The 24,757-nt window shown below is 37.3% G+C and overlaps 1 protein-coding gene and 1 long non-coding RNA gene across 3 annotated transcripts; both read right to left on the bottom strand.

Annotated features, from left to right (window-relative positions):
- Positions 1-1,880: 1,880 nt before the first annotated feature.
- Positions 1,881-15,432, bottom strand: LOC136242971 (uncharacterized). 2 transcript variants are annotated; one of them, XM_066034476.1, is made up of 4 exons: positions 12,036-12,406; positions 11,675-11,971; positions 3,015-3,286; positions 1,881-2,958 (listed from the first exon to the last, which is right to left on the bottom strand). In XM_066034476.1, the coding sequence occupies exons 1-4, from the start codon at positions 12,061-12,063 to the stop codon at positions 1,933-1,935; spliced, it is 1,623 nt and encodes a 540-aa protein (XP_065890548.1). In that variant the 5' UTR covers positions 12,064-12,406; the 3' UTR covers positions 1,881-1,932. The 2 variants fall into 2 exon arrangements, with proteins under 2 accessions (XP_065890548.1, XP_065890549.1); XM_066034477.1 differs by lacking the exons at positions 11,675-11,971; positions 12,036-12,406 and adding an exon at positions 15,344-15,432.
- Positions 15,433-17,439: 2,007 nt separating this feature from the next.
- LOC136243522 (uncharacterized) lies at positions 17,440-20,443 on the bottom strand. Its single transcript, XR_010694888.1, has 3 exons — positions 18,624-20,443; positions 17,743-18,523; positions 17,440-17,696 (listed from the first exon to the last, which is right to left on the bottom strand). It is a non-coding gene; the product is annotated as an uncharacterized lncRNA (long non-coding RNA).
- Positions 20,444-24,757: the final 4,314 nt, after the last annotated feature.

The following is a 24,757-nucleotide window of genomic DNA, read 5'->3' as shown; positions in this document are numbered from 1 at the left end:
GAACTTACTCTCAGCTGGAAGCAAGTGCAGTTTCAAGATAGTCCAGGTTGCTAGATGGCTTCCTAATTCAATTGTGCCATTTTTCCCTTTAAATGTATGGAGAGTTCTGGAGAAAATATAATCCTTTTTTTGGTTTTTAAGTGCTTTGCATGCCAAAGTAGCTAATTCCAACCCAACAAACTATATATTTCTGAGATTGGCAATCAATACTCTATCTATTGAGCATATAAAAGTCCAAATTTTAAAAATCGGGCTGGAATACCTACTATAAATAAGAAATCCCAATAAGGACTACTGCAAGCTTGCTTATAGTTGTACATGAAATGTGCACCATTTATCATGATTAATGAGATAGGTGTGAGTGACGACAGGAAACCCAAACGCCAATGGTAACATCACATTCAGTGGTAGAGGAAGTATAGTTGATGTGAGGGGGGCTGACCACAGTATAGAATCTCTGGCAGCGGGGGTGCAGCTACCCCAGAAGCTGTAGCCATTTTAGTTTTCACAATGTCTCAAAGTTCACCTCATAGAAATTTTATAAGTACAATTTGAAGCATTTTAGCTAACTAATACACCAACTTTTAATTAAAAGTATTTAAACAGACTAGCTATTTACAGTTAATAAAATCATATCTCTTTTGGCAAAGTGTTGACTACAGGCCTAGGGTTAATGAACATATAGCATTTATATGCAGTCCTTAAAGCTGGAAACACTTGGTACAGTGCCACGGTAAGACACCAACTCTCAAAGTAAGAGATACCTGGTTTGCTCATATAGGTATAGTATATACTATCAATGGTTTGATTTCCATCATACTGGCAATTAAAATTGTTTTTTGCTGTTGTTGTTGTTGTTTTTACTGTATTTAGGAACACATTTTATGAAGGCCATTGGGGTATTTGAGCGTTCTATTAGAGTATATCAATCTTTGTCACAGTTTTTCAGCCCCACTTGAAGGATAATTTCGGCGAGATACCATTCTGAGCCCACCTTTTCCCGCCACCTATGAGCGACTATTAGATTATATTAGACTAATCAACAATGTGGTTCATTGTCTATACTCCAGGACAAAGTTTTTTTGTTGGAATAACTGAGGATCTGCTGTATTAAACTATTAGCTAGTCAGTATTACATTGCGTTGTCCATTATGTGATCTGATTACAGTACTAGTTGAGTAAGTGTATGGGCTGATGTGATCATCAGATGTCAATACACTAGCCAAACTAGCTAATGGAATCTGTGAATCTGTACAATAATTCCTAACATGGACAGTACACTTTTGACTGAGATATGTATTGCTAGATCATGTGAAGTGGATGAGTTAGGTTATCGCATACCCCTCATCTCAAGAGATCCTTGTCAATTAATATAGACTCATGCAGGTTTGGGAATGATGTGAACCTTATTGCTTTGTCATAACTGTTTATAGGTACTGCCAGTGCCATATCGGCCCATATGGCAACAGTAAATAATATAGGAACAGCATATTATGGATATATAGTCATGCACTTACCTGTAGTTGTGCTTTTAAGAGTACAAACATGCATGTCATGGCTGCTACAAGTACAAGTTATTTTGCTATTGCAAAGTGGAATTTTGCATATGGCTTTGTGGGTTGAATTCAACAGCAAGTATAATGTATACATAATACAGTGTTGGCTAAATGGTCTGTACTTATATAATTGCCTTTAGGTTCACATATGAATCTTGAAAATTGCTTCCAATTCAAATCTGCTGATGGCAACATTCTGATCCCCATTGCTGGAGCATACTTTAATTTCTAAATTCCATGACTGTATAATCCTCAGAGATTCATATTCCTGTTGCCCACCCCACCCCTATTGCTACTTTGTCACTTATTCCCTTTTTGACTATATTTCTAAAATAGTTAACTTCAACACATTACAACATGGCAAATAACTGTTTTACTAATAATGATTGTCAATTAGTGCTAAGTGAGGGGTAAGTGTTAATAACATACAGGTTGTTATTATGTCATCATCATTGTTTGGGTTATGTCTACCAGTCAGTCCTCCTAGAAAAAGTATTTTATTTTCTTTTAAAAGCACAGAACGTCCAAAATAATACCCATGGGGAATTTCTCCAACACAATCCCAGCACTTGGCATTAACATTGTAGATGTGTATCAGTGGAACTAATTTAAATGTTGGAACATGTTTACCAGGTTGTTCAACTTTCTCGCCTCCAGTAAAGGTGATCAGACGACCTTGATAGTGGTTGATGGATTGTGAAACATAAGGCATGTCAGGTAGTTTGTTCCACACTTGACCACTGTTAGTGTTCTTACTACTCTGTAGTAGTTGTGGTAGAGATGCAGTCACTACATCACATGTATGCAAATTATCTTTATCACACCCTACAGTGATGTACAAGTTATCGTTAACAATTAGAGGAACTGCTCCACGTGTACCATGTGGTAATTGTTCAACCACACTCCAGTGTGAGTCAGTGTCAGTGATATGAAGAACTTCCACCGATCTTGCCATAGTCCGATGATACCTACGTGATATTCCACCAACTACAATCACTGATGATCGATGGGAGATACATGATGATTTAAACCGAGCAGTTGGCATGTCAGGATATGGAGTAAGCCACATGCCATTCTCCTCATCCCACAGGAATACTTTATTAGTCACCTTCACAACATTATTACTCCTAACAATTCCTCCAATAGCTAATAATTGTTTCCTGTCAGGTACAGTTACTAGACTAAAATACCAACTAGGTAGTTCTGGTAGTATGGACCAGTGGTCCTTGTTGGAGTCATACATGTAGGGAGCATTATATCCACCTCTGCTATTAAATACTGTAACATATACTTTCCCATCAAGTTCAGCGACAGACTTGGCCCATACTTTACTGGGAAGATCAGCACATTTCTGCCATGTTATCCTGAGGTTATTCCAGAAATCAGTGCTACTCTTGTTGACCTGATAAATATAACAAGCACATATAGCTAGATGTTTTCTGATAATCTAATAGATACCTGTTTAGGTGGTAGGTTGGGATGTTCAGCTTGCAGTGTAGACATAATTTTAGCTAATTCAGCATCTTTATTATGTAGTTGTAGACTTTTGGCTTGGATTTCATGTTCTTTATTTTGTAGTTCAATGTTTTTAGCTTGTATTTCTTGTTGTAGTGATGAAACAGTTGGGATGTGTTCGCCATCAACCAGACCGGTCATTTTCGTAAATTCTACTTTGATTTTTTCAAAACCTGTTATTTTGGTATTAGTTTGTTTGTCATCCTTTGATTTGGCTACAAAGGAAACAAAATAAGAATAGCAACTTGTATGGTCACAGTTAAAAGCTAGATATTACTCAAAAAACCATCCTCACATTTTCTTCATGACAACTTGTATTAGTTTGATACAATCAAGCCCAAAATATATTTTACAGCTATCTAAAAGATTTTTAGAAATTTATTCCTCTTCTAGAGATCCAGATACTCTAATAGAGCAGTCATCTTACTTTGATAAAACAAGCAGTAAGATTTTAATGAAGGAACCACCTGCCTATAGGTCAACTTCCTGATTTGAAACCAATATTTATAAATAAGTGGCAAAACCAACTACTAACAATTTCTATGAATTGACTAATTGCTACATTCAGCCAAATATAACTGTAACTCAACAATAGCTAACAATCACACATATTAATTTTTTTGCAATTTAATGATCCTTAGGCCTAAGACATGGCTTAGCTACCACAAGAGGCTGAAACATGTTATGGTTATGTCCTTAACTTTGCTAGCGTAAAGGTGCTGATTCACATAAATAGCTCTGTGCATGTGCTACAGCTGTTGGCTTGTCATGGTCTAGCTGAACCAAATATAGGACCAATTTTTGTCAAAATTAAGAACAGCTGGACCATTTTTAAAACCAAAAATTGGCCTACCTTATGAAGGCAGGGCAAACTGGCATTGGCAAATTTCATGAAACAAATCACAGCTACTTCATGTCATTAGCTACATATTATAGGCTTAGAGTGAAAGCACAATTCTGCCACACTGCATGGTTCAATTCTTGACAGAAATTAGTGAAGTTCTTCTTCACAATTCTTGAAGTCTAATTGAACAGTTAACTACTCTAATAGAACAGCCACTTTTCGCTTGCAACAACACAGTGATAAGTAGCTATATTATTGTCTCAAGATTTTCTTGCATGGGGACATTTCCTTGATTCCCTGAACTGCATCTTCATAATCCACTATGTAGCTTTGAGGTTCATATGAAATGGCATTCAGTCACCAAAACACATGCAGTCCTTAACTTAATATTTTATAGCTTACAGAATGGTGGAGATAAATACTTAATTAACAATATTGCATCTAGCTACTGGTGTACCAACACCTAAGCTGTAAGTCAGTGACATTAATAGGGGGGCTCCACAGTGAAGCAATGACATCTTAGCTAGCTAGATAACATTATTTGACAATTTAACTTACTATCTAAGACTTTTTAAAGACATATTTGAAGCATTTATTACCAAAGAGAGTTTTCTTTTAACAAGCAGTCAATGACAAAATGATGATGATTATTATTAGGCCAACATAATGCAATTTCTTGTTTCCTGTTACCTTAAGAGCAATCAGATAGCAACGGCAGTTATTATATACGATCATGGATATTTAGTACTCAAGTACTCATGTATAGAATCTCTTAGATAAACATTGGACAGATTATCATTATTTTTATAATGATTGATTTGTATGCATGTAATTGAGCAGGATTCACAGGCTGTGCCTTTTTCGTGAAATTAATACTAATACTAATGTATACTATAGCTATATGCTACTTGTAGTTCATACCTACATGACATGTTTTATACCGGACCATAAGTAACAATAACAATGCACAAACTGCTTCAAAGTAGGGCTGAGCGATAGTGAAATTTCCACTGTCCGAACGATATCAAGACACTGTTCACGATAGACGATAGTAAAACAATAGTGATAATTCACCTATTTCCTATTAGTTGCCTTCAAAGAGAGTTGTAAGGAGGGATGTACCCATGCATGTATTTTACATAAGATATTAAACAGCCTTTTAGGCTGATTCTTGTTCCAAAAAGTTATTATTTTACAGTATTTTGCAGATATTTCTCCATATTTTACTTGTTAATTACTAAATTTTCAAGCGATATAGGCGATACCGATAGTGATACTATCCTGATAATCCGATATGCACATACTATCCCCCAGCCCTACTTCAAAGACAAGTAGAGTACATAAAATTCCATGAATTAAACTTTACAGCTTCCATGATGTCGGTTTTACAACAAATGTATCATGTGAGCTGAATATATCATAATGGTTAATAATAAAATACAAGATGTTGTGGCATCAAACAAACTGCATGTTTACGAAAGGGTAGCCGAGAGCAAATGATTTTTACCTTACTACATTCCTATTGTACAGTATCCATTCAAGGGCAATACCTATATATGTAGTAATACCAAGGTAGGGCCCGCAAATTGAAAAATGAAGTAGTATGAAATAATTTCTTTACCATTGTAGGATGTTCACTCCACTAAACCATTCCTAGGTATACTGGAGCTGCGATTGCTTTCTTGGAAAAGAAATCAATTTCATTGTGTTGCATTTTTTATAATTGATCTCTGTTCTATTCAGCGTACAGAACTTTTCTCAGAAAATTTTGATGCTTATCACCCAGATGGTGAGAAGCCTCAGATCCTTTCCGTACTAACAGCATATGCACCCAACCATATCACAGCACTGTGAAGAAAAGTTGGCTCCTCTTGCCTTGGATGATAGGGCAGGTTGGATTCAAAATTTTGTGTTTTGCTTTCTGATTTTTCAAAGAAAGCAGCCTTACGCCCAGCACACAGCCACTCATTTGCTTATTACTATGCATATACAACAACTCTAGATAAGGTCTGGCTAAGTAGCAAGTTTCATCCAGTCCTGTGTGCGGAGCACGAAATTTTAAAAATAAATTTTGTATCTTGTCCATGATTAAAAGTAATATTTCTACAAAAGCAATAACAATTGCGCCTCCAGTTTCAAGGCAATGTGGTACTACCATGAGCATCCCACAATGGTATTGATTTGTGAAAGTTGATTTTTTGGTTTGCGGACCCTGACCAAGGTATTATTTTAAAAATATACCGAATAAAGGTTTTTGGCAATACCTCCGAGCCCTAACTTGAGTACCAATTTTAATTATACTATCTGAGTACCATTAATGAGTATCCAAGTATTTGCAGTATTGGTTTCAACCCTAATGATATAGTTAAAATTTGATTATTTTGGTTCTTCAAAATGACAATGCACTGTCCACCAGCTAAAACAGACTAGCTACAATGGATGTTTCAATGATTTCATAAATCCAACAGGCAACAACAAACGAAGCACTTATAACACCTTTCAAGTTGAAATTAAATAATTGCTGTAGTAGAAATAACCAAGGAACCCCCACTCCTGAGTTGTGTTATAATGGACATCTGTCCATGCAGGTTCCACACAAGTAGTTTGTACTGTGACACCCCTTAACTAAGGACACCTCTTTATAAAGGACAAAATAAATTTTCCATTGGTGTCCATCTTAGAGGGGTTCCACAGTACGTCGGCTGAGAAAGCACAAACTTTTAATAGGTGAGGTAAAAGCTGATCCCCCAAAATGGTCTGGCTGGACTGAATTTTTTGTTGCAGGCTATTGTAAGGATACCACACAGGGGCAGAGGAGATACCTTTAGTTAGGGAAGCTAGGGTGTAGCTAGGTTTATCCAGGGATGATGTCTTAATCAGTGCACAAAGTACACTAGCATGTGATGCATGCCAATCTACAGTGTCTGGGGGGCATGCCCCCCAGGAAATTTTGAAAATTAGGACCTCTGAGATTGAATCTGGGAGTGATTTTAGCAGTTTATCAGAATACTATTAATACTAGTATTTATAATTTTAAAATGAAGTAGGAATCTATGCAATAAAAGTAGTGAAACAAGAGATGAATGATGGTATTACAGCATAGCTCAGTGGGAAAGCCCTATTTTGGCATTGAGCAAAATAATTTTTATAGCTATAATGTGCCAAAGTAGGGACTTTCCCACTGAGCTATACTGTAATACCTCTCTTGTTTACTTTAATTGCATAGATCCCTACTTCATTTAAATTAACAATTTTTTAAAATACTAGTTTTAGTTTTTTGTTGTAGCACAGCTAGCTATAGCTACAATGTAACTTGTGACTGTTCTATTAGAATATCATACATGATTGTTGTATTAGAGTATAGTCGAGTCAGCCAAGAGGTGTGCAGCTAGCTAGACCAATAAGGGGTGAGGTCATCTTGTTTACTGTTAAGTAAACAGCTAGATTGTTAAGAGGTGTGGTCCCTGTACTCTATCTATATTAGTCCACCTAGATCTTTAATTATGGGCGTGGTCGTGAATGGGATTCCAATTGCAAATTTGCAGATATCTAGCTAGTAGCTATCCACACTAAAACAGCCAAGCTGTATGAAAAGGGTGTGGCCTTCAAAAAGCCTGGGTGAAAAAGTTATGAAATCAAAGGTGGCTGCCATGAAATGGCTGCAATGATGTTGATGATAATATATTTTATTAATGCAAGCTATTATTAAAATATATTATCATCCACATCGTTGCAGCCATGTTTGATTTTTAACTTTTTTCACCCAGGTTTTTGAAGGCACACCCTTTTTATATGGCTTGGCTGTTTTTGTCTGGATTTCAGTTCTTTTTGTAGTTTAAGTATATACCCAATGCCAACCATAAATTAATTAGCTTTGAAGTTTAATTTGTTTTTACACAAATCATTGTTCTTCTTATCTACAGATGCAATGAAGATGATATGGTCAAATTAGTGCTCTACCAATACAGAAAAATACCTACTGATCTGATACTAAAGACAATTTATAGCTACTGATATTTATTTATTTATTATTTATACTGAGCAGTCAACCCTATTGGTATGCTCAGGAAAAAAAAGAGTTCCAATACATCAACCAATTATCTAATTACAAGTGCAATAATGTGATTGTGTTTTGATATAATTTTGTGCTTGCTTGTTCATGGCTATCATAAAGTTATAATACATATGTAGTGCCTATATTTATTTGCAATAGTGTTATTTGCAATAGTGTTGTATAACAAAGTAAATTTCTTCCAAGTTAATTAGGTATAGTATTTGTCAATTAAGATTTTGTAGTGACTGTTCTATTAGAGTATCTCTCAATTTTTCATGCAAAATGTGGTAAGATGCAGTTGCTCAGTTTATACAAAGCAAATCATGCACCTTTCATGCTAAAATATAATTTGCAGCCTGTTGTCAAACGTTTTTTTAGCATAGCACTTATTATGATGATTATGATGATGAAAATTGGTGCGAGTAGGTCTTAATAGTAGTGTACTACCCTGCCGCGATCTGTACCAAAATGATCATCGACTTTGATTCAATGAAATACAAGAGAAGTTGTAATAGTATAGTATTACATAGTTTATTAAAACTACTTTTGTAATGCTCTAATAGAGCGCACTTTTTTTTTGAGGATTTCTAATAGAACACACATAGAATGTTCTAGAACAATCTAGATTTTCCATTGGTAGCTAGCTAGATCTACGAACTTATGAACTTTTTAGATTTTAGCTAGAATTTTCATTTATAAAGTAGAAAATAAGTGAGGTGATCAGCCATGATAGCAACGGCTCGGTGGTTAAGGATTTGGGTGTTCAGTGTGGAGGCCCCTGGTTCGAACGCTGGTCAGTAACTTTTTTCTCAACATTTTTCATGCACCTTTTTTACCCTGCAGTGACTGTTCTATTAGAGTATTTTGACCCTGCCATTTACAGTTGTTTGGTTTTTGCCTTATAACTCTATAGCTGTCAATGCGATTTCTTTTAAACCATGAAAGGTTTAAGCTATGATGGTTAACCTATACGCATACTGATTTTACAGTTATTTCCATAAACAGTTACGTGACAGCAAGTTGGCCTTTTTTAACACAAGTAATTGTCCATAGCTCTACTACTATTAATCAGATTTACACCCAACTTGGTATGTGATTGTGCCAAAATATGTTCTTAAAGTGAACCAAAGCTCAAAGGAATTTGCATTTTATAATGGTTTTAGTAAAGTGTGCGAAAAGAAGAATCTAAGCCCCCCAAGCCCCCTAAATGAAGGGAAAAAAACAAAGAAATTAAGCCAGATTTTGAAGGCTTATATTTCACGACTACATTAGGCATATCTTGCTCAAATTTGGTATGTGGGGTGCTGAAGGTGGAGGGCGTTTGCAGTATAAAAATGATTCCAATTCAAGAAGGGAGCATGGAACTATGCATGCGTGAAAATTGCATTTAGGTTCTTCCTGTAAATATAATTACGGTATGGCACGCCGGCTTTCTTGGCCGCACGACACACTACTGTGTGTCTTGATATCTCTTATAGCGACAACTGAAGCGCTTCCGAAATTTCAGTCTGAAATAATTTTGTGGCATCTATATATGTGACCGGATTTCATATAACAAGGCTTCCACACACACAAAATCAAACTTACGATTTTACCAGAAATGGATTGCTGGTCTAATACACTATCATATTTCACACTGTACTTCCTTCAGCACTGGCAAGTCTGGTTTCTGTAGCAGCTTTCTTCCGACCCTGTCAAAGCCACGAGTGTGAGATTGGCACCATTAAATGGCCATGGCTTTGTGATAATGGTGTGTAGTGAGCTGGGACTTCACAGAGAGCTCGCCAATAGTGTTCTCAGTCAATTTGGAGTAATTTGAGGGCCATGGAGGGCCATGGAGAGCCCAAACTTGGCCTCTGGACTCCAATCGTCTTCTTACTCCATTTTATACCCGTATATTAAGACCACCGTCCACCCCCACCCTCCCACCCTTAGTACTACCATCTGTGATATTATTACTCGCTCGAAAAAAGCTGCTCAAAACAGGGCAAATTTTGGGTATCAGAAATGTATACACCCACTCAGTGATAGCTAGTGAACAGATGAACAATTGGTGCAAATTTTGTTTGCACAGCTGTAGGCACTGGGAAGTTATTACACAATGATTCCTTAAAATCGCCATATCTCCTAACAAAGCTTTGTGCGTCGAAGCCTTGTTTTGTCAAATTCAGTCACATATGTTGCTGAAAGAAAGTGTTGATACAGAAAATTAACACCTCGATAATTATAGTTTTGTTGGATGAAGAAGAAGACAAGCAGCCTGATTGAAGATAAAAGAAAAGACAAGGTGCGGAGGGCCTACACTCGAAAAGGTACATCCCACTGGTGAGTTTGTTATTGTGGCATGAAATGGTGGTCGTGCACCACTTTGTTTGACCTCTAGACTTGCAACTGTGGTCAGTGAGGCAGTGAGACTAAAATTGAGTTTTGGTGATTTTTTAAAAAAATTCTCTATCTGGCCACCTGTAAGTACTTTACTATATATTTTATATATTATATGCCATTCCGTAAAGGTGATTTTCATGGCATACAATGTCTCTAGGGTGATTTTTAAAGGTGGAATCTTGGGCGGCGTGTGAAATTTTCTGGATGATCCCTACTTAAACGGTACTACCTTACATTTGATTAGTTTGACTGTTGCATTTAGGGTGACTGCTCTATTAGAGTATCTCGATCTTGAGGTATTTATATTAGTATTCAGTGGACCTATAAAAGGATTTGGGGGCATGCTGCCCTCCCTCCAGAAAGTTTTTTGAGATTTAGGCTCTCAAAATTGAATATGAGAGTGATTTCAGCACTCACCATTGTTGGGATGACTGCTCTATTAGAGTATATTGATCTTGATTCAATATATAGAATCTATGGAATTGCAAGTAGCTAAGCATTTGTATAGTTAGTTGTTTGACAATCAGTACAATTGTTTGATGATAGCTATAGATAATTTTAGGGGGGCTAAGCCCCTCCATAATCTTTCTGACAGAGGAGCTACAGCCCCTTGCCCCTCCTTCGCCTTCCCTGAACGATACCACTAATAAGTAATTAAACGTCATGATAATGACAACATACAGGAATAGCTACAAGGGGGCCTAGACTCAGGGGTACACAACTACCTGAAACACAAGTAGCAGGATCCCTGGAAAAACAGAACCATAAATACAATATACATAATCACAACATTAGGCCATCATTATTATATTGCTTGTTTCCCATCACCTTATGGAGCAAAAACTGATGTGGGCAGGAGGTGATTATTGATTATACCAACTCTTATTTCAGTCTCTGACTGCTCTATTAGAGTATCTTGATCTTGAAGGCTGCTAGCCTATAGGTACACCTATGCACCCCGTGGAGGGACTTCCATCCTTCTACTATGTTTATATGCACAGCTAATGCATTTACTTAAAGCTTAGTCACTCTGTGCCTCCTTCCATCATGAAATAGTGCATTCATGTGATCTATAATCAAATAATTAAAATTTGCCTAAACACTGATGTGGGCAGTGACGGGAAACAAGTCTTATCTAAAAAACAGATAAAAGTTCCACAATTCTGACGAGTGAGCATTGAAGATCCTATAGGTGCATGAAATTAAATTCTCAAAGGTCAAAGCCGCTACATCAGTAGAAATAGCATCACATGCAGGTTCTACCGTTTGCAGCTGCACATGTCAACATTGTGAAATTGCTCTAAGGTAAATTAAACACACCTTTCTTTGCCAGAAATTGACTGACAAGATAATTTAGTTGAATACTCTCAAGAGCTTGGATCAGTTTACTCCAGGTTGCATCTGCTTTTGTGTCCAACCACTTTTCGAGTACCAGTCTGCAGCGCTCTTCGACATCCTGTGGGTGATTTGTTTCTATTACACTCAACAGTGGCTGGCAGTCACTATCCAGCAGTCGCGCACCGAGGTCTCTCCATTTAGTAGCAGCCAGTGGTACCACGTGTCTGAACAATTCTTTTAAGAAAGGACGGTGGTCGCGTTCACCGCTGCCATCATTGCCTATGCAAACAACAGTAAGCATAGACTAAAATCATGAAAATACAACACCACGCATAAACTATACTTGTTTCCGCTGCTTCATTTGCTTCCATCGCTCGAAAAAGAAACCGCTCCGCCCTCGTTCTCTCTTTGGGCGCAAGTGGGTGGGTTGCCACGGTCTAGGTTCGAGAAGAGTAGTGGGTAGGTGCCTGTCCGAGTGCCTGTCGTTTATCTACTTTACCAATTAGGCACTGGAGGGTGTACACAGAAGGCAGAGCCTGTCGGTGAGCAAAGAAGGTTGAGTGCTTTACAAACTCATCACATCGAAATGTGTAGCTATGATTAAACTAAATTCGGCGAATTTTTCAGACTGTACCACTGAAAAAGCTCTAGTGCCTACGCGTGCCTACGCTTTATTTAAAGTATCTTCTGGACAAAGTCATTGAGAAAGTAATAAGATGACTTCACATCCTGAGGTCTACCACATGCAGGAACATGTGGTTAGTGAGCTCGAATGTACAACTGATGAAAGGAAGGGAAGTCCCTAGGGAAGTCCTGACTGTTTTCTAAAGTAAGGGAAGTCCCGAATCCCGACTTCACAGGAATATGTGGTTTATAGTGATGTACAAACTGTGGAAGGAAAGTCCCGACTTGACAGGAACATGCATGTGGTTTATATAGTGATGTAGATACAAACTGTTTTAGGCAGGAAGGGGAGTCCCGACTTCCACTCAAACTAGATAGTGTCCTTTACAGTTAAGGGTAATCCAGTGGTGACTAACTGAGTAGCTATGCATTAATTATAAAGGTATTGATGCAGCTATGATGCCAGGCGTAACTTCACCCTATAACTTGGGGCCATGAAGTTTAGTGCATAAGGAAATAGAAAAGAATGGAACAGGGTTGGTGAGGTATAGTTCGTACTCAAGTATTGATCATCCTCTTCTGTGTCATATAGTCAAATGGTAATGGGGAGTCAGAGGCACTTGTACAATCTCATCTCTGCTGGGGATATTCTTAAATCAACTACTATACGATATATTTACTAGTGTTGTATAGCTTGTGTCTATTATATTTGTTATGGGGCAACTGGAATCCAACATGAATCACTTGGAATCCCAAAATATAATCTGGAACCTTGGTCACAAATCTGGAATCTCTAAATCATTAATAAGTCCATTAAATTATATTGTGTGCCGTGTTGCAATCAGTTTAGTCTCGTAAGCACTGTGCACATGTCTCAACACGTTTGTATGGAAAATAGCACAACTTTAACCTGTATTTCTCCCCTCTCCAGTGATTCAATTAGCTTGGAAGCCAGCTGAGTGCATAAAAGTGAATTTTGCAATCTGGAATCTTGTGGAATCTAGAATCTTTACAAAAAAATAGGTGAGATTCAGAATCTTACACGGACCCCTCAATTTGTTATTGTTAATGCCATGGTTTGAGACAATGAGTTTTGATTGGCATTATGATTTTTAGTGTTGTGTTGAAATAATGCAAGTGGAAAGGATCAAAATGCTGAAGGTGTAACTCCTCTGTACCTTCATGCAATGTCAAAACACACAGCCTACATTCTTGAATTGCCCATTCAACCTCATACAGTAATTTTGAAGTGCAAGCATGGAGGACTGATGCCTATAAACTAGCTAGTTACTATACGTACATGCACTGCTGTTTATGCCATGCATGCATGCTAGCTATGTAATGTGATTTATATTTATTTGCCTTATGTATAGTTTTGTGATCCACTCAGTTCACTAATCAGTAAACAGAAACTCAGGGAACCTTCTAACACTGTAATGCAGGACACTTCAATATACTCTTGTCATTTAGTAGCTAGCTATGTATGGCATATTCTTGGCTGCTTGTGACTAGAATAACATTGCTTCAACTGTGTCAGATACTGATTTACATCAGTCCTAGTTAAGAGCTCAGTAGTTATACTTTCTTCCATATTTTAGAGGTACTTTAGATCTATCTAACTAGCACACTATCTTCAACGTCCATTGTATATAACAACTTTGAGGAACAACTCAAATACTATCATTATCATCACACCAATCTATGGATGGAGGCAGTTATAAGCCACATAGTGTGTAATTACATGCCTACCAACTACCACCACTTGTATGGCTTACCTTGTGTACCTCTTGATATTTAAATGGCCAGCGTATATAGATCATCTGATATGACATTTTTTAATTTGTACACAGTAAAAATAAACTAGTGAAGGTCACTACTAATTTCTGCCACAATACTCACTATTTTTGTGTAGTAATGTTCACTACTTTTGTAGTGACCTTCACTACTCTTTTGTAGTGACCCTCACTACAAAATTAGTAGTGAACATCACTACAAAATTAGTAGTGAACATCACTACACAAAAATAGTGAGTATTGTGGCAGACATTAGTAGTGACGTTCACTACATTTAGTAGTGAGTGACCTTCACTACTTCGTTTTTACTGTGTAATGATAAGTGGGCTCCTTTTGGCGAGTATAAAGAGCTACATTTAGTAGCTGGCTAGCTGCTCAGACAGGCTTGCCTCTATCCATTCCAGATGAGAGGATTCTGGGACATGGTAATTATCTTAGCTGCACTTGTAGCATCTGCCCTGCTGTAGATCAGGCAGGGCTTTCTTCCTTGGCAATGGTTTCTACTAAGGTATACCTTTTGGGAGACCTCTGGGAAGAGCTTCAACTGTAATACGACTCTTTCTGGAAAAGAGAAGGTCATCAGGTAGAAACATAGCATTGGGTCTTTCACAGCTGCAGGTAGTCTTGGAGAGGCCTTGTCAAGTAATCACTCAAGATCTTGAGCTAATTCATCTATGCTCTCTCCGCCCTCTCAAATTTTCCCAGACAGTTGCTCACTGTTTTCTCTCATTTTTTCATGGGCTGTCAAATGGTCCTCATCCGTGTCTGGGCTCAAATGTTTTCTGATAGAACAGTCACACATGTAACTACCAGGCCTGTTGTATCAGTGGCAGAGAAAGTAGTTGATGTGAGGAGGGCTGACCAGAGTACAGAATCTCTGGCAGCAGGGGTAGAAGCTGTAGCCATTTTAGCATATGGCATATAACATTTTAGCTTGTGGGTTTAAATTTAGCACTTTACTTACATTCCGACATGTTGGACATAATTCAGATATCAGTACAAACCTATTAAAAGGTGATATAGGTATCAAACAGTGGAAAGTATAGTTTAAAACATGTCGGAGAGGAACAAACTTATGTAAAATCTACTGTCCGACATGTTGGACATATTACAAGTTTATTAACAGTAATCTAGGAATTAAAACAGTGGAAAGTATAGATTCCAACATGTCGGAGGGGAATAAGCAATTAGTGGTAGCTAAATTTTTTTACCCCGGCGTTAGAGACTACCCTACCTGATAGTTTTAGGTCGATGTCTTCTTCCATGATCCAGTTGAATATCGATCAATTCTTATTGAGCCTCCATTAGAACTAATACTCGAAACTATTAGAGTCCCCCCCCAAATAGCTATACTTATGACGTCATTAGACATAAGGCTTATTAATTTTGACAGTGCGTTTTATCCATATAAGGACTAAGCATTAACTATTTATATTGGATACCAATTTAATATTCGAAAACTTCAGTGTTTAAAACATGGATCCGAAGAAGGAGTACTTCAGCGATGAACTAAAAGAGATTATTGAAAGGTGGAAAGGTAAACCCCTGCTCTACGTTCATCCTACAGCAAAGATGTTAAAACAGAGAGACGCAGCCTCGGTCGCAGCAAGTAAAATTACTTGTGGGAAATACCAGGAAGAATCAGAATTCAAGGAGAGCTTAAAATTGAATACTGATCATTTTGCTGTCATAGATGTTACATTACTTCAAGACCACTGCCATCCAACTGTAGTATTAGACAAATTTGAATCTTGTTTGTGTGGACCATGGAACGAATACTGCAAACAACATCCACTTATATATGTTACGCATTGTATTGCCGATATTATGGAGCATACTCTAATCCTCAAGGGTGGCATACGTAATGAAGCTGGGGTTAGGTTTGCATATGCCAACCCAATAATACTTATGTTATGCCGAAGTTTTGGATATTGTTTAATGATGGAAGAAAGTGATGTATCTGCTACTGATACACTAAGTACGTCAAGTGGAAGCAGATATGATTACGTTTGCTGGAGATTGATGAAGAAAATTCCGGACGGTCATGCCTACGTACCATTAGTTGTAATAGAAACAAAACGCACATCAGACCTACTACTGGATACGGTAGGTCAAGCCATTGGCTATTATTCCCGGTCAAAAGGAAGTGTGTCTGGAACAGGAGTTGCGTTAATACTTAACGAATATAAGACGATTATTCAATTCAGAGTTGTTCTGTTTCCGTACATTGAGAACAGCAATGATTCATCCGACAGTGAGTCCCCTACCAAATTTGGAGTACAAGCCTTAGTATTACCAATTTTTGAAACCAACCATGATGACTTTTTAAAAGGAGATCTTATTAAATTCATTTGTGCTATCTGTACCGTATTTCTACTTGGAAAGGCCAGCCAGTGTTGTTTTACAGTACCCTCAAATCTTGAATTGATTGTTCCAACAGAACTAATTGGTGCATATTCTGAAATTGAGCTACTCAAGATACAACATCAGAAGGAAATGGAGGAACAGAAGAAGGAAATGGAGGAACAAATGGAGGAACAGAAGAAGAAAGAAATGGAGGAACAGAAGAAGGAAATGGAGGAACAGAAGAAAGAAATGGAGGAGGAAATTGAGAAACTGAAGAAGTATTACGAGGAAAAGCTTGCAAAAATGAACGAGGAGTTAACTCAATCGCAAAATATGCCAAAGAGACATAAATTGGCCAATAAATAATCAGAGTACTTTTTTGCAATCATTTTTGTGTTGTGTTAAGTGTCTAAATTTATTTAGTGGTTGCTTATGAGTTGGGTGCTATTGGATAATGTGATATATCCCATCAACTTCTATCCAGTACATGGGAAGCTGTAGGGGACCTCTCCATGTGTCCGTAAACAACCTTTTGTACAGTAAACACATTCCCAAGATAGCTGCTACCCCTGGGTTAGTACAGTTAAAATACTGCATTTCCACTGTTTGATACCTATATTATGTTTTAATAGGTTTGAACTCGTATCTGAAATATGTCCAACAGGTCGGAAAGTAAGTAGAATTCTAATTTTAAACCTACAAGTCAGATTTTTGTAATACAGGGGAGGAGTTAGGTTTGAATAAACAGCTGTGATGGACGTATGCAGAAAAAAGTAAATATGTTGAGTAGGAAAGTTTAAATGTGAAACTCTGTGAAGTTACTAAAAATATTGTTCTTGTTTTTAATGTATGTTGAAGCCAATACATAGAAGTAGTGTTCAGCACCTAAACCACAATATTTTAAAAATGAATGATTAAACTAATCATCATTAAACTTTGTGATGGACGTACATAAAACCGGTGACGGACGTACCTGTGTGACTGAGCAATATGTAAATTGTAATTGTAAGCATTGTTGAACATAGCAATAGTAAAAAACAGTATAAAAAAAGTAACTACTTGTCTGTAAATACAAATTGTCCATGATTACCAGCAACACTTGGTGGTTTAATGATGCGTAGAACATCTTCCTTATCATAAAATAATTTGTCTTCAGGTGTTGGTTATTTCCAAGCCTTTGCACTTCTGGCCATAACATGCACTTTAATATCATTACCCTCTATAGCTAGCTTGCCATTGCCCTGAAAAAATTAGCTGCCAACAAGTGTGCTCCACAATGCACTGTACCAGAGAAGCTCGGAGAGCTGATAGCAGCATCACACTTCTTGCTTGTATGTAAGATACTGAGAAGAATCAGTAAACAAAAAGAAATGACAGCAGTAACTGTAAATGGTTTATTAATTGATAAAATGAACATACCACTGCTGTAAGTTGACAGGAAATGTATAGAAACCTAAACAGGGTAGGTCAAGTTTACAAGTTCAAATCTTTGATACTAGTGGAAAACAGCTCAATTCAGGGACTCTTTGTTATCATTTAATAATTTTGGAATTAAATACAGGCGTACACTTGTGTTACTTGCATCTAGTTTTAATATAATTTTGTACAATATTTGGAATGTTTCCAACATGACGGAAAAAACACAAATTAAAGCTGTTTATTTGACACACACACACACACAGAGTCAGAAACTGCTAAGAGAAATTTACGTCATTATAGTAAAGATTAGTTGCTCTCTGACATGTTGGAAGTGATTCTTTCTATTGCTCCTAGTTTGAATAGAATTTTCTACAATATTTGAATAGCTTCCAACATGTTGGAAGTTTCAGCACAGTGTGCATGATATAATCAAAACTTTATGTTGTCGTAATATTAAAGTTATCGTTTTTATTGATTTGTCCAATTTGCAGAGTCAATAAACATACGATAAATATTTTCTCATCTTTATGTTTCAAACAAACAGTTGTGATATCAACTTCCAGTGGTGCAGCTAGTGCTTCTCATTGGGACTCCGAGATGAATAGAAAACATAAAAATGCTTTGCAAATGTGTAAAATTGAGTTACAGGCTTCACGGAAGCAGTTGAATATGTGTTGAAAACAAATGAAGCACGACATACGAAAATAACATATAGTGCTATTGAACAACTTTGCGGGAGAAATCCTTACCTATTGTCTCATGTTACTTCAGCAGAAAATAGATTTCACTTCTCCAGAATTGTTAATGATAAGGTGAATGGTTATATACAGGATAACCTCGGCTTAGTGACAAATAATCCTTCAACTAAAATTTTCCAACATGTTGGAGAGCAACTAATCTTTACTATGGTGATGTAAATTTCTCTTAAAGTTTCTGACTACTGTGTGTATATCAAAAGATTTGTCTGCTTTGTGTTATTTCCGACATGTTGGAAACATTCAAAATTTTGTATTCAAACTAGATGCAAGTGGAGCAATAGAAAGAATCATTTCCAACATGTCGGAGAGCACAAATTTAGCAGTTTACTTACATTCCGACAAGTTGAACATATTCCAAATATTAGTATAAACCGTGGTCCTCTCTGACATGTTGGAATGGGCTTAGAAACTGGGAATGTTAACTGAAAACTGAATCTCAATGTCAAGTAGTTGAAAGGAAAATTTCCACTATGTCGGACACAATTATAGTACTGAAAAGCCTTGGATTTCCTTGAAATTTAACACTATAAGTCAATGAATCAATTGAAAAAGTTATCTACATGTGTAGTGAAAGGTATCATTTCAATCATGTCGATAAAAATGTAAAACTTTGGAAATTTAACAGTATAGGTTAATTCCGAAATGTTCTCGGTGTAGAATTAATTGCTAAATAAATCTAGATGTCAAGTAGTAAAAATGATAGCTTCTAATGTCGGAGAGTGGATAAATAGATATTCATTGACTTATAATGTTAAATTTCAAGGAAATCCAAGGCTTTTCAGTACTATAATTGTGTCCGAAATTGTCTTTTTATCTACTTGACATTGAGATGCAGTTTTCAGTTACCAACATGTTGGAGAGGACTTACAGTGTTAAGTTTCATTCTAAGCTTTGGATTTCCTTGCACTATAGGTCAATGAGTATGATATTCATAATTCTGGAGTCATTCCAACATGTCAGGATTGACCTATAGTGTAATGTCCGACATGGTGGAAATTCAGATTTAGTTGTCAGTTAACAGTCTAAGCCCATTCCAACATGCCAGAGAGGACCTATAGTGTTAAGTTTCATTAATACTAGTTGGAACTTATGCTAATATTTTCACTACTTCACAAGTATATAGATTACTTTCAATTGATAATTCTGGAGAGTCATTGCAACATGGCGGGATTGATAGTGTTAAATTACAGTACTATACTAATGTATTTGTTGTTAGTTTTCAGTTTAACATTCCAACATGTCGGAGAGGACCTATAGTGTTAAGTTTTTTATTATCAAACTTTACAATACTAGTGTCTCTCCAACATGTTCTTTTGTACTCATTCCGATATGTCAGAAAGGGTATAATGTATTTAAAACAAAGCTTTACATTTTAATAGTAATGTTTAGTCACTCTCCGACATGTTGGAAACTATCCTTTATACTACTTGACATCTAGAAATTGATATTCATAATTCTGGACTCCTTCCAACATCCAAAGTTTTACATTGTTATGATCCTTTTCACTACTTGACATGTAGATTACTTTTTCAATTGATATTCATAATTCTGGAGTCATTCCGACACGTCGGGATTGATCTACAGTGTTAAATTTCAAGGTAAACACAATGACTATGACTACGAAATGAGTTTTGCTTCATTGCCACTTTACTGTAACAACAAAAATAACTTCAACGGTACAAATACAGTACTTCTACTGTTGTGATGGAGTCATTATCTGGCAGGGTAGTAGTCACATTTCTTTTTACCAGCTGCTATTTGTATGGCCCCTTCTTTTCTCATGCATCGGTGCCTTGTCACCCAGCTATCTTAAGTCAGTGGAGGCATATCAAGGAATGGATTATAGTCAGCAGCCAGTGATGGGATAGACATGTCATCGTGACACACTGATGCTCCAGTGGTTGTTGCAAACTGATAAGCTGACTTCACACTAATCAGTGTCCCTCCAACAATTAGGTTAAAGTGGGTCTCATCCTTTCTATGCATTAAACTCTCTTGTAACGTCTCTAGGCTCTTATTAGTGGCGTTCATGCATCCAGATAAATCCAGCCTCACTAATGACAACAAATGTTGTGCCAAACAACACACACCTGTATCAGTAATACTCTGACATGCTTTGGTTAGTAGATGCTGTAAACAACAGGTGGTTACAACTTGCATCAATCTGTTGTCAGTGATGTTGTTACACCTGCTGTGATATAACATAATAATGTCCAAGCATCTTCATTTCACTATATCAGTGATTCTACAAATGGGATTACAGTCCAGCTTCCTTCTTCAAGAGGCATTTGGAATACTGGATGGTATTGGAAGTACTTTTGTCAACTTGATTCTAACTTCATCTTTTGAGACTGGGTTGTTATGGCACGTTTCAGCATGGTCCACTATTCCTTCGGGGAAAAAAAACCAGATAAACTGACTACATATAACTACAGACATGCATGGCAAGCACAGGGTGTATCCTCTGCATTCATGTCATTGTCTGTGGATACAATGTATCTGTACTTATCTTACAATTTTTACCTTGCCCTGTCTGCTCTTCTTGCTTCCTCTTCTCCGCTGTACAAAACAATTAAATAGTTAACAGCAGATGTCTCTCAAACACATTAGCGTACCACGTCTCGTCCTCCTGGCAACTGGGGTTGGTATTGGTTGGTCCTCTGTAATAAAGAAAAAGACGTACAACTATCTAGTTGGACTGATTCCAGCATTATATGTTGTAAATGGTTCGTTTTACTGAATTTTTGTTATACTACTTGACCTTGACAGATATTTTTTGACTGATTCCAACATGTCGGAGAGGACCTTAAAATTAAATTTCATCTCCAACATGTTGGAGAAATCATTTGTAAATGTCAGCCTCACCATCACCCTTGCCTCCTTTCCCTTTGCTGTCTCCTTTCTCTTTGCTGTCTCATTTCCCTTTGCTGGTTCCAATCTCTAAAAAATTAACCAGTTTGAATTGATTTTCAGAATTTTTGAACCAACTCTAAGATGTCAGAAAATACCTAGTGTGTTAAATTTCATTTTCCCGACATGTTGGAAATGGTTTGTTGGACATAATCCGAGAACGTAGCACATCTCACCATTATCGTTGTCCTGTCTGTTACCCTTTTCATACACTGTAACAAAGAAAAAGGAGCTAGATAAACTAACTACATATAAATACAGACATGCACCTTACCTCTTCCACCCTTCTCATTTACTGTAACACTCCTTACTTTCTCTGCAAGCAACAACTTAAACATGACAACATGAAACTCACTTCTCCAGCATGAAACTCACTTATCCACAACTGAGCAAGCAGACCAGCCGGTGTTGGGGATGCAAGGCACCCAGGCACCACGCAACCGTGGAAACTACTGGGACAGGATAAAATCCTATGGCGCCTGGGTGCACTCACATATAACACAAATTAATCTCCCAACACGTATCGGCCGGTCTGCTTCTGATGTTTTGGTGCAAATCAATCCCTTATATAGAGACTTGGTTGTGTGGTAAGAGAGTCAGAAACTGCTAAGAGAAATATGTCGGAGAGGAATAATCTACTGTCCAACATGTTGGACATATTCCAAAGTTAAATACAAGTTTGTTAAACAATAATCTAGGAATCTAAACAGTGGAAAGTGGTAATGTCAATCTGACTTGTGGGTTTAAATTTAGCACTTTACTTACATTCCAACATGTTGGACATAATTCAGATATCAGTTAAAAGGTAATAATTATAGGTATCAAACAGTGGAAAGTATAGTTTAAAACATGTCGGAGAGGAACAAACTTATGTAAAATCTACTGTCCGACATGTTGGACATATTACAAGTTATTAAACAGTAATCTAGGAATTAAAACAGTGGAAAGTATAGATTCCAACATGTCAGAGGGGAATAAGCTATTAGTGGTAATGTCAATCTAAATTGTGGGTTTAAATTTCAATTCAGCTAAATTTTTTTACCCCGGCATTAGAGACTAAATTTGTATCCTACCTGATAGCTTTAGGTCGATGTCTTCTTCCATGATTGAATATTGATCAATTCTTATTGAGCCCCCATTAGAACTAATACTCGAAACTATTAGAGTCCCCCAAATAGCTATATTTATGACTTCATTAGACATAAGGTTTATTGACAGTGCGTTTTATCCATATAAGGACTAAGCATTAGCTATTTATATTGGATACCAATTATTTGAACGAAAAACTTCAGTGTTTAAAACATGGATCCGAAGAAGGAGTACTTCAGCGATGAAATAAAAGAGATTATTGAAAGGTGGAAAGGTAAACCCTTGCTCTACGTTCATCCTACAGCAAAGATGTTAAAAAAGAGAGACGCAGCCTCAGTCGCAGCAAGTAAAATTACTTGCGGGAAATACCAGGAAGAATCCGAGTCAGTTTCTCCACCTTTTCAAGCACACTTTATATAACAACTTTCAACAGGCTGTAGGACCAGGTGTCCTACAGACCTTAAGCACTTGTATTTGCTGTAAATCCTTAATTAAAAAATTAAAAGTGTTGAAAAATAAACTTTCTTTCAAAATTGTGCATGGGCGGGAGACAATAGTGGCATATGTTACCACAAAAATCATTGTAACTTTAGAACAGAATAAGCTAAAGACTTTCTGTAAAACCAACTTATTCTTTAGGGCAAAAGTTTCAATTTGACACCAAGTTTGTGGACTTTGGATCATACAAACATGAAATAGAGACAAAACTGACAGTTTTTGAACATTAATTGCCTGTAAAGGTCACCAAAGGTCAAATCTGAGTTGGCTCCCTATCGAAAAATAATCTTTTTCATACACACAAACTTTTTGCTAAGTTTCATGCTTTTATCCAAAAGTGCACAAAAAGACCTTTTTTAATGGCTTACAACCCTGACCATATGGTGCTTGTAGCAGTACTGTTCCTACTTCCAGTGCTAGAACTACCACTGTTGACAGCAATCTTAGTGACCGTGACACTGATGTAGATGCTCCAGAACAGCTGCATACTTTACCCCTCAGTGCTAATCTAGAACCAGGCAATGAAGAATTGATGCTGATAGATGTTAGTACATATTTATCGAATCACATATTGTGGTTGTTGGCGGTATTAAATATTCATCAGATTACAATTAGTAGATGTTGGTGGTATTGACATTGTATATATATATTTTGGCAGGTGGTCAGGTTGTTTCATCACGTGATCCGGTGCACATGATCTCCTCTCAGCGCAGGTCGGTGACAGGCGCGTAGCTGCTATTGCGTTTTCGAGCCTTTGTTGTAATCTGTATGGCTTGATGTAGGATTTTTGGCCCCTGCAGCTAACTCAAGCCTATCTGGGCGAGAGTTCCATAGCCCATAATTGGGGTAGCAGGGGTTCTATTAAGTAGCTAGTTGGAGTAATTTAAACCTTGCCAAAATGATCATCTTGGTTTTCCTGTCGCCCAGATGAGGTCTTGTCGCCTTTGATAGGTGCTGTTAAGCGTTAGCACGTGTGCCTGCCTGTTCATGGCTACCTGGCCACCTCCATGTGAACCGTGCCAGCAGCGCGGTTAGGAGCTGCAGACAGCTAATGGTTGTTGATACTGGCCAGCATAGAAAGGAACATATTTCAAAATGTTAAGTGAGTGATGTTGTATCAGTGCCATGCCCTGATCTGGGAAGCAGTCAGCTGTCAGACTACACCAGTTTCATTGACACTTAGCTGCGTGACACTACAGTATAGTATCATGGCCTTTGTTTGATTGAAGTTTTATGATCATAGTTTTGACTTATGAATTATGCTAAGACTGCTATAGGTGTGTCACCAGCTAGCATGTTGCAAAGTTGGCAGTATCAGTAGCGATAGCTGTAACTTGTTAATCTATAATATACATGTGTATGCAAGTGCGTTTTAGTGGATGCACAGCCTGTTGGATTTTGGCATTGTAGTCACGTGCTGACCTTGCTGATGTGCAGCTGCACTATGTCCCCAGCTCACAGTGCAGTCATAGTGAGTAATATTGGCTCACCTACTTGTGCACTCTTAACACAATCATAATTGATATGTTCCCTGTATCCAGAGAGTTGAGGCGCAGCTCAGTCTGACGTGTCTATGTGTCATTAATCTGATACTGCTTAGAGCAATCTCGCATCTCTATTCATAGTGT

This window comes from Dysidea avara, chromosome 13, assembly GCF_963678975.1.
Source record: "Dysidea avara chromosome 13, odDysAvar1.4, whole genome shotgun sequence".
NCBI classification, from domain to species: domain Eukaryota; kingdom Metazoa; phylum Porifera; class Demospongiae; order Dictyoceratida; family Dysideidae; genus Dysidea; species Dysidea avara.
This window is presented reverse-complemented; position numbering and strand designations above follow the sequence as displayed.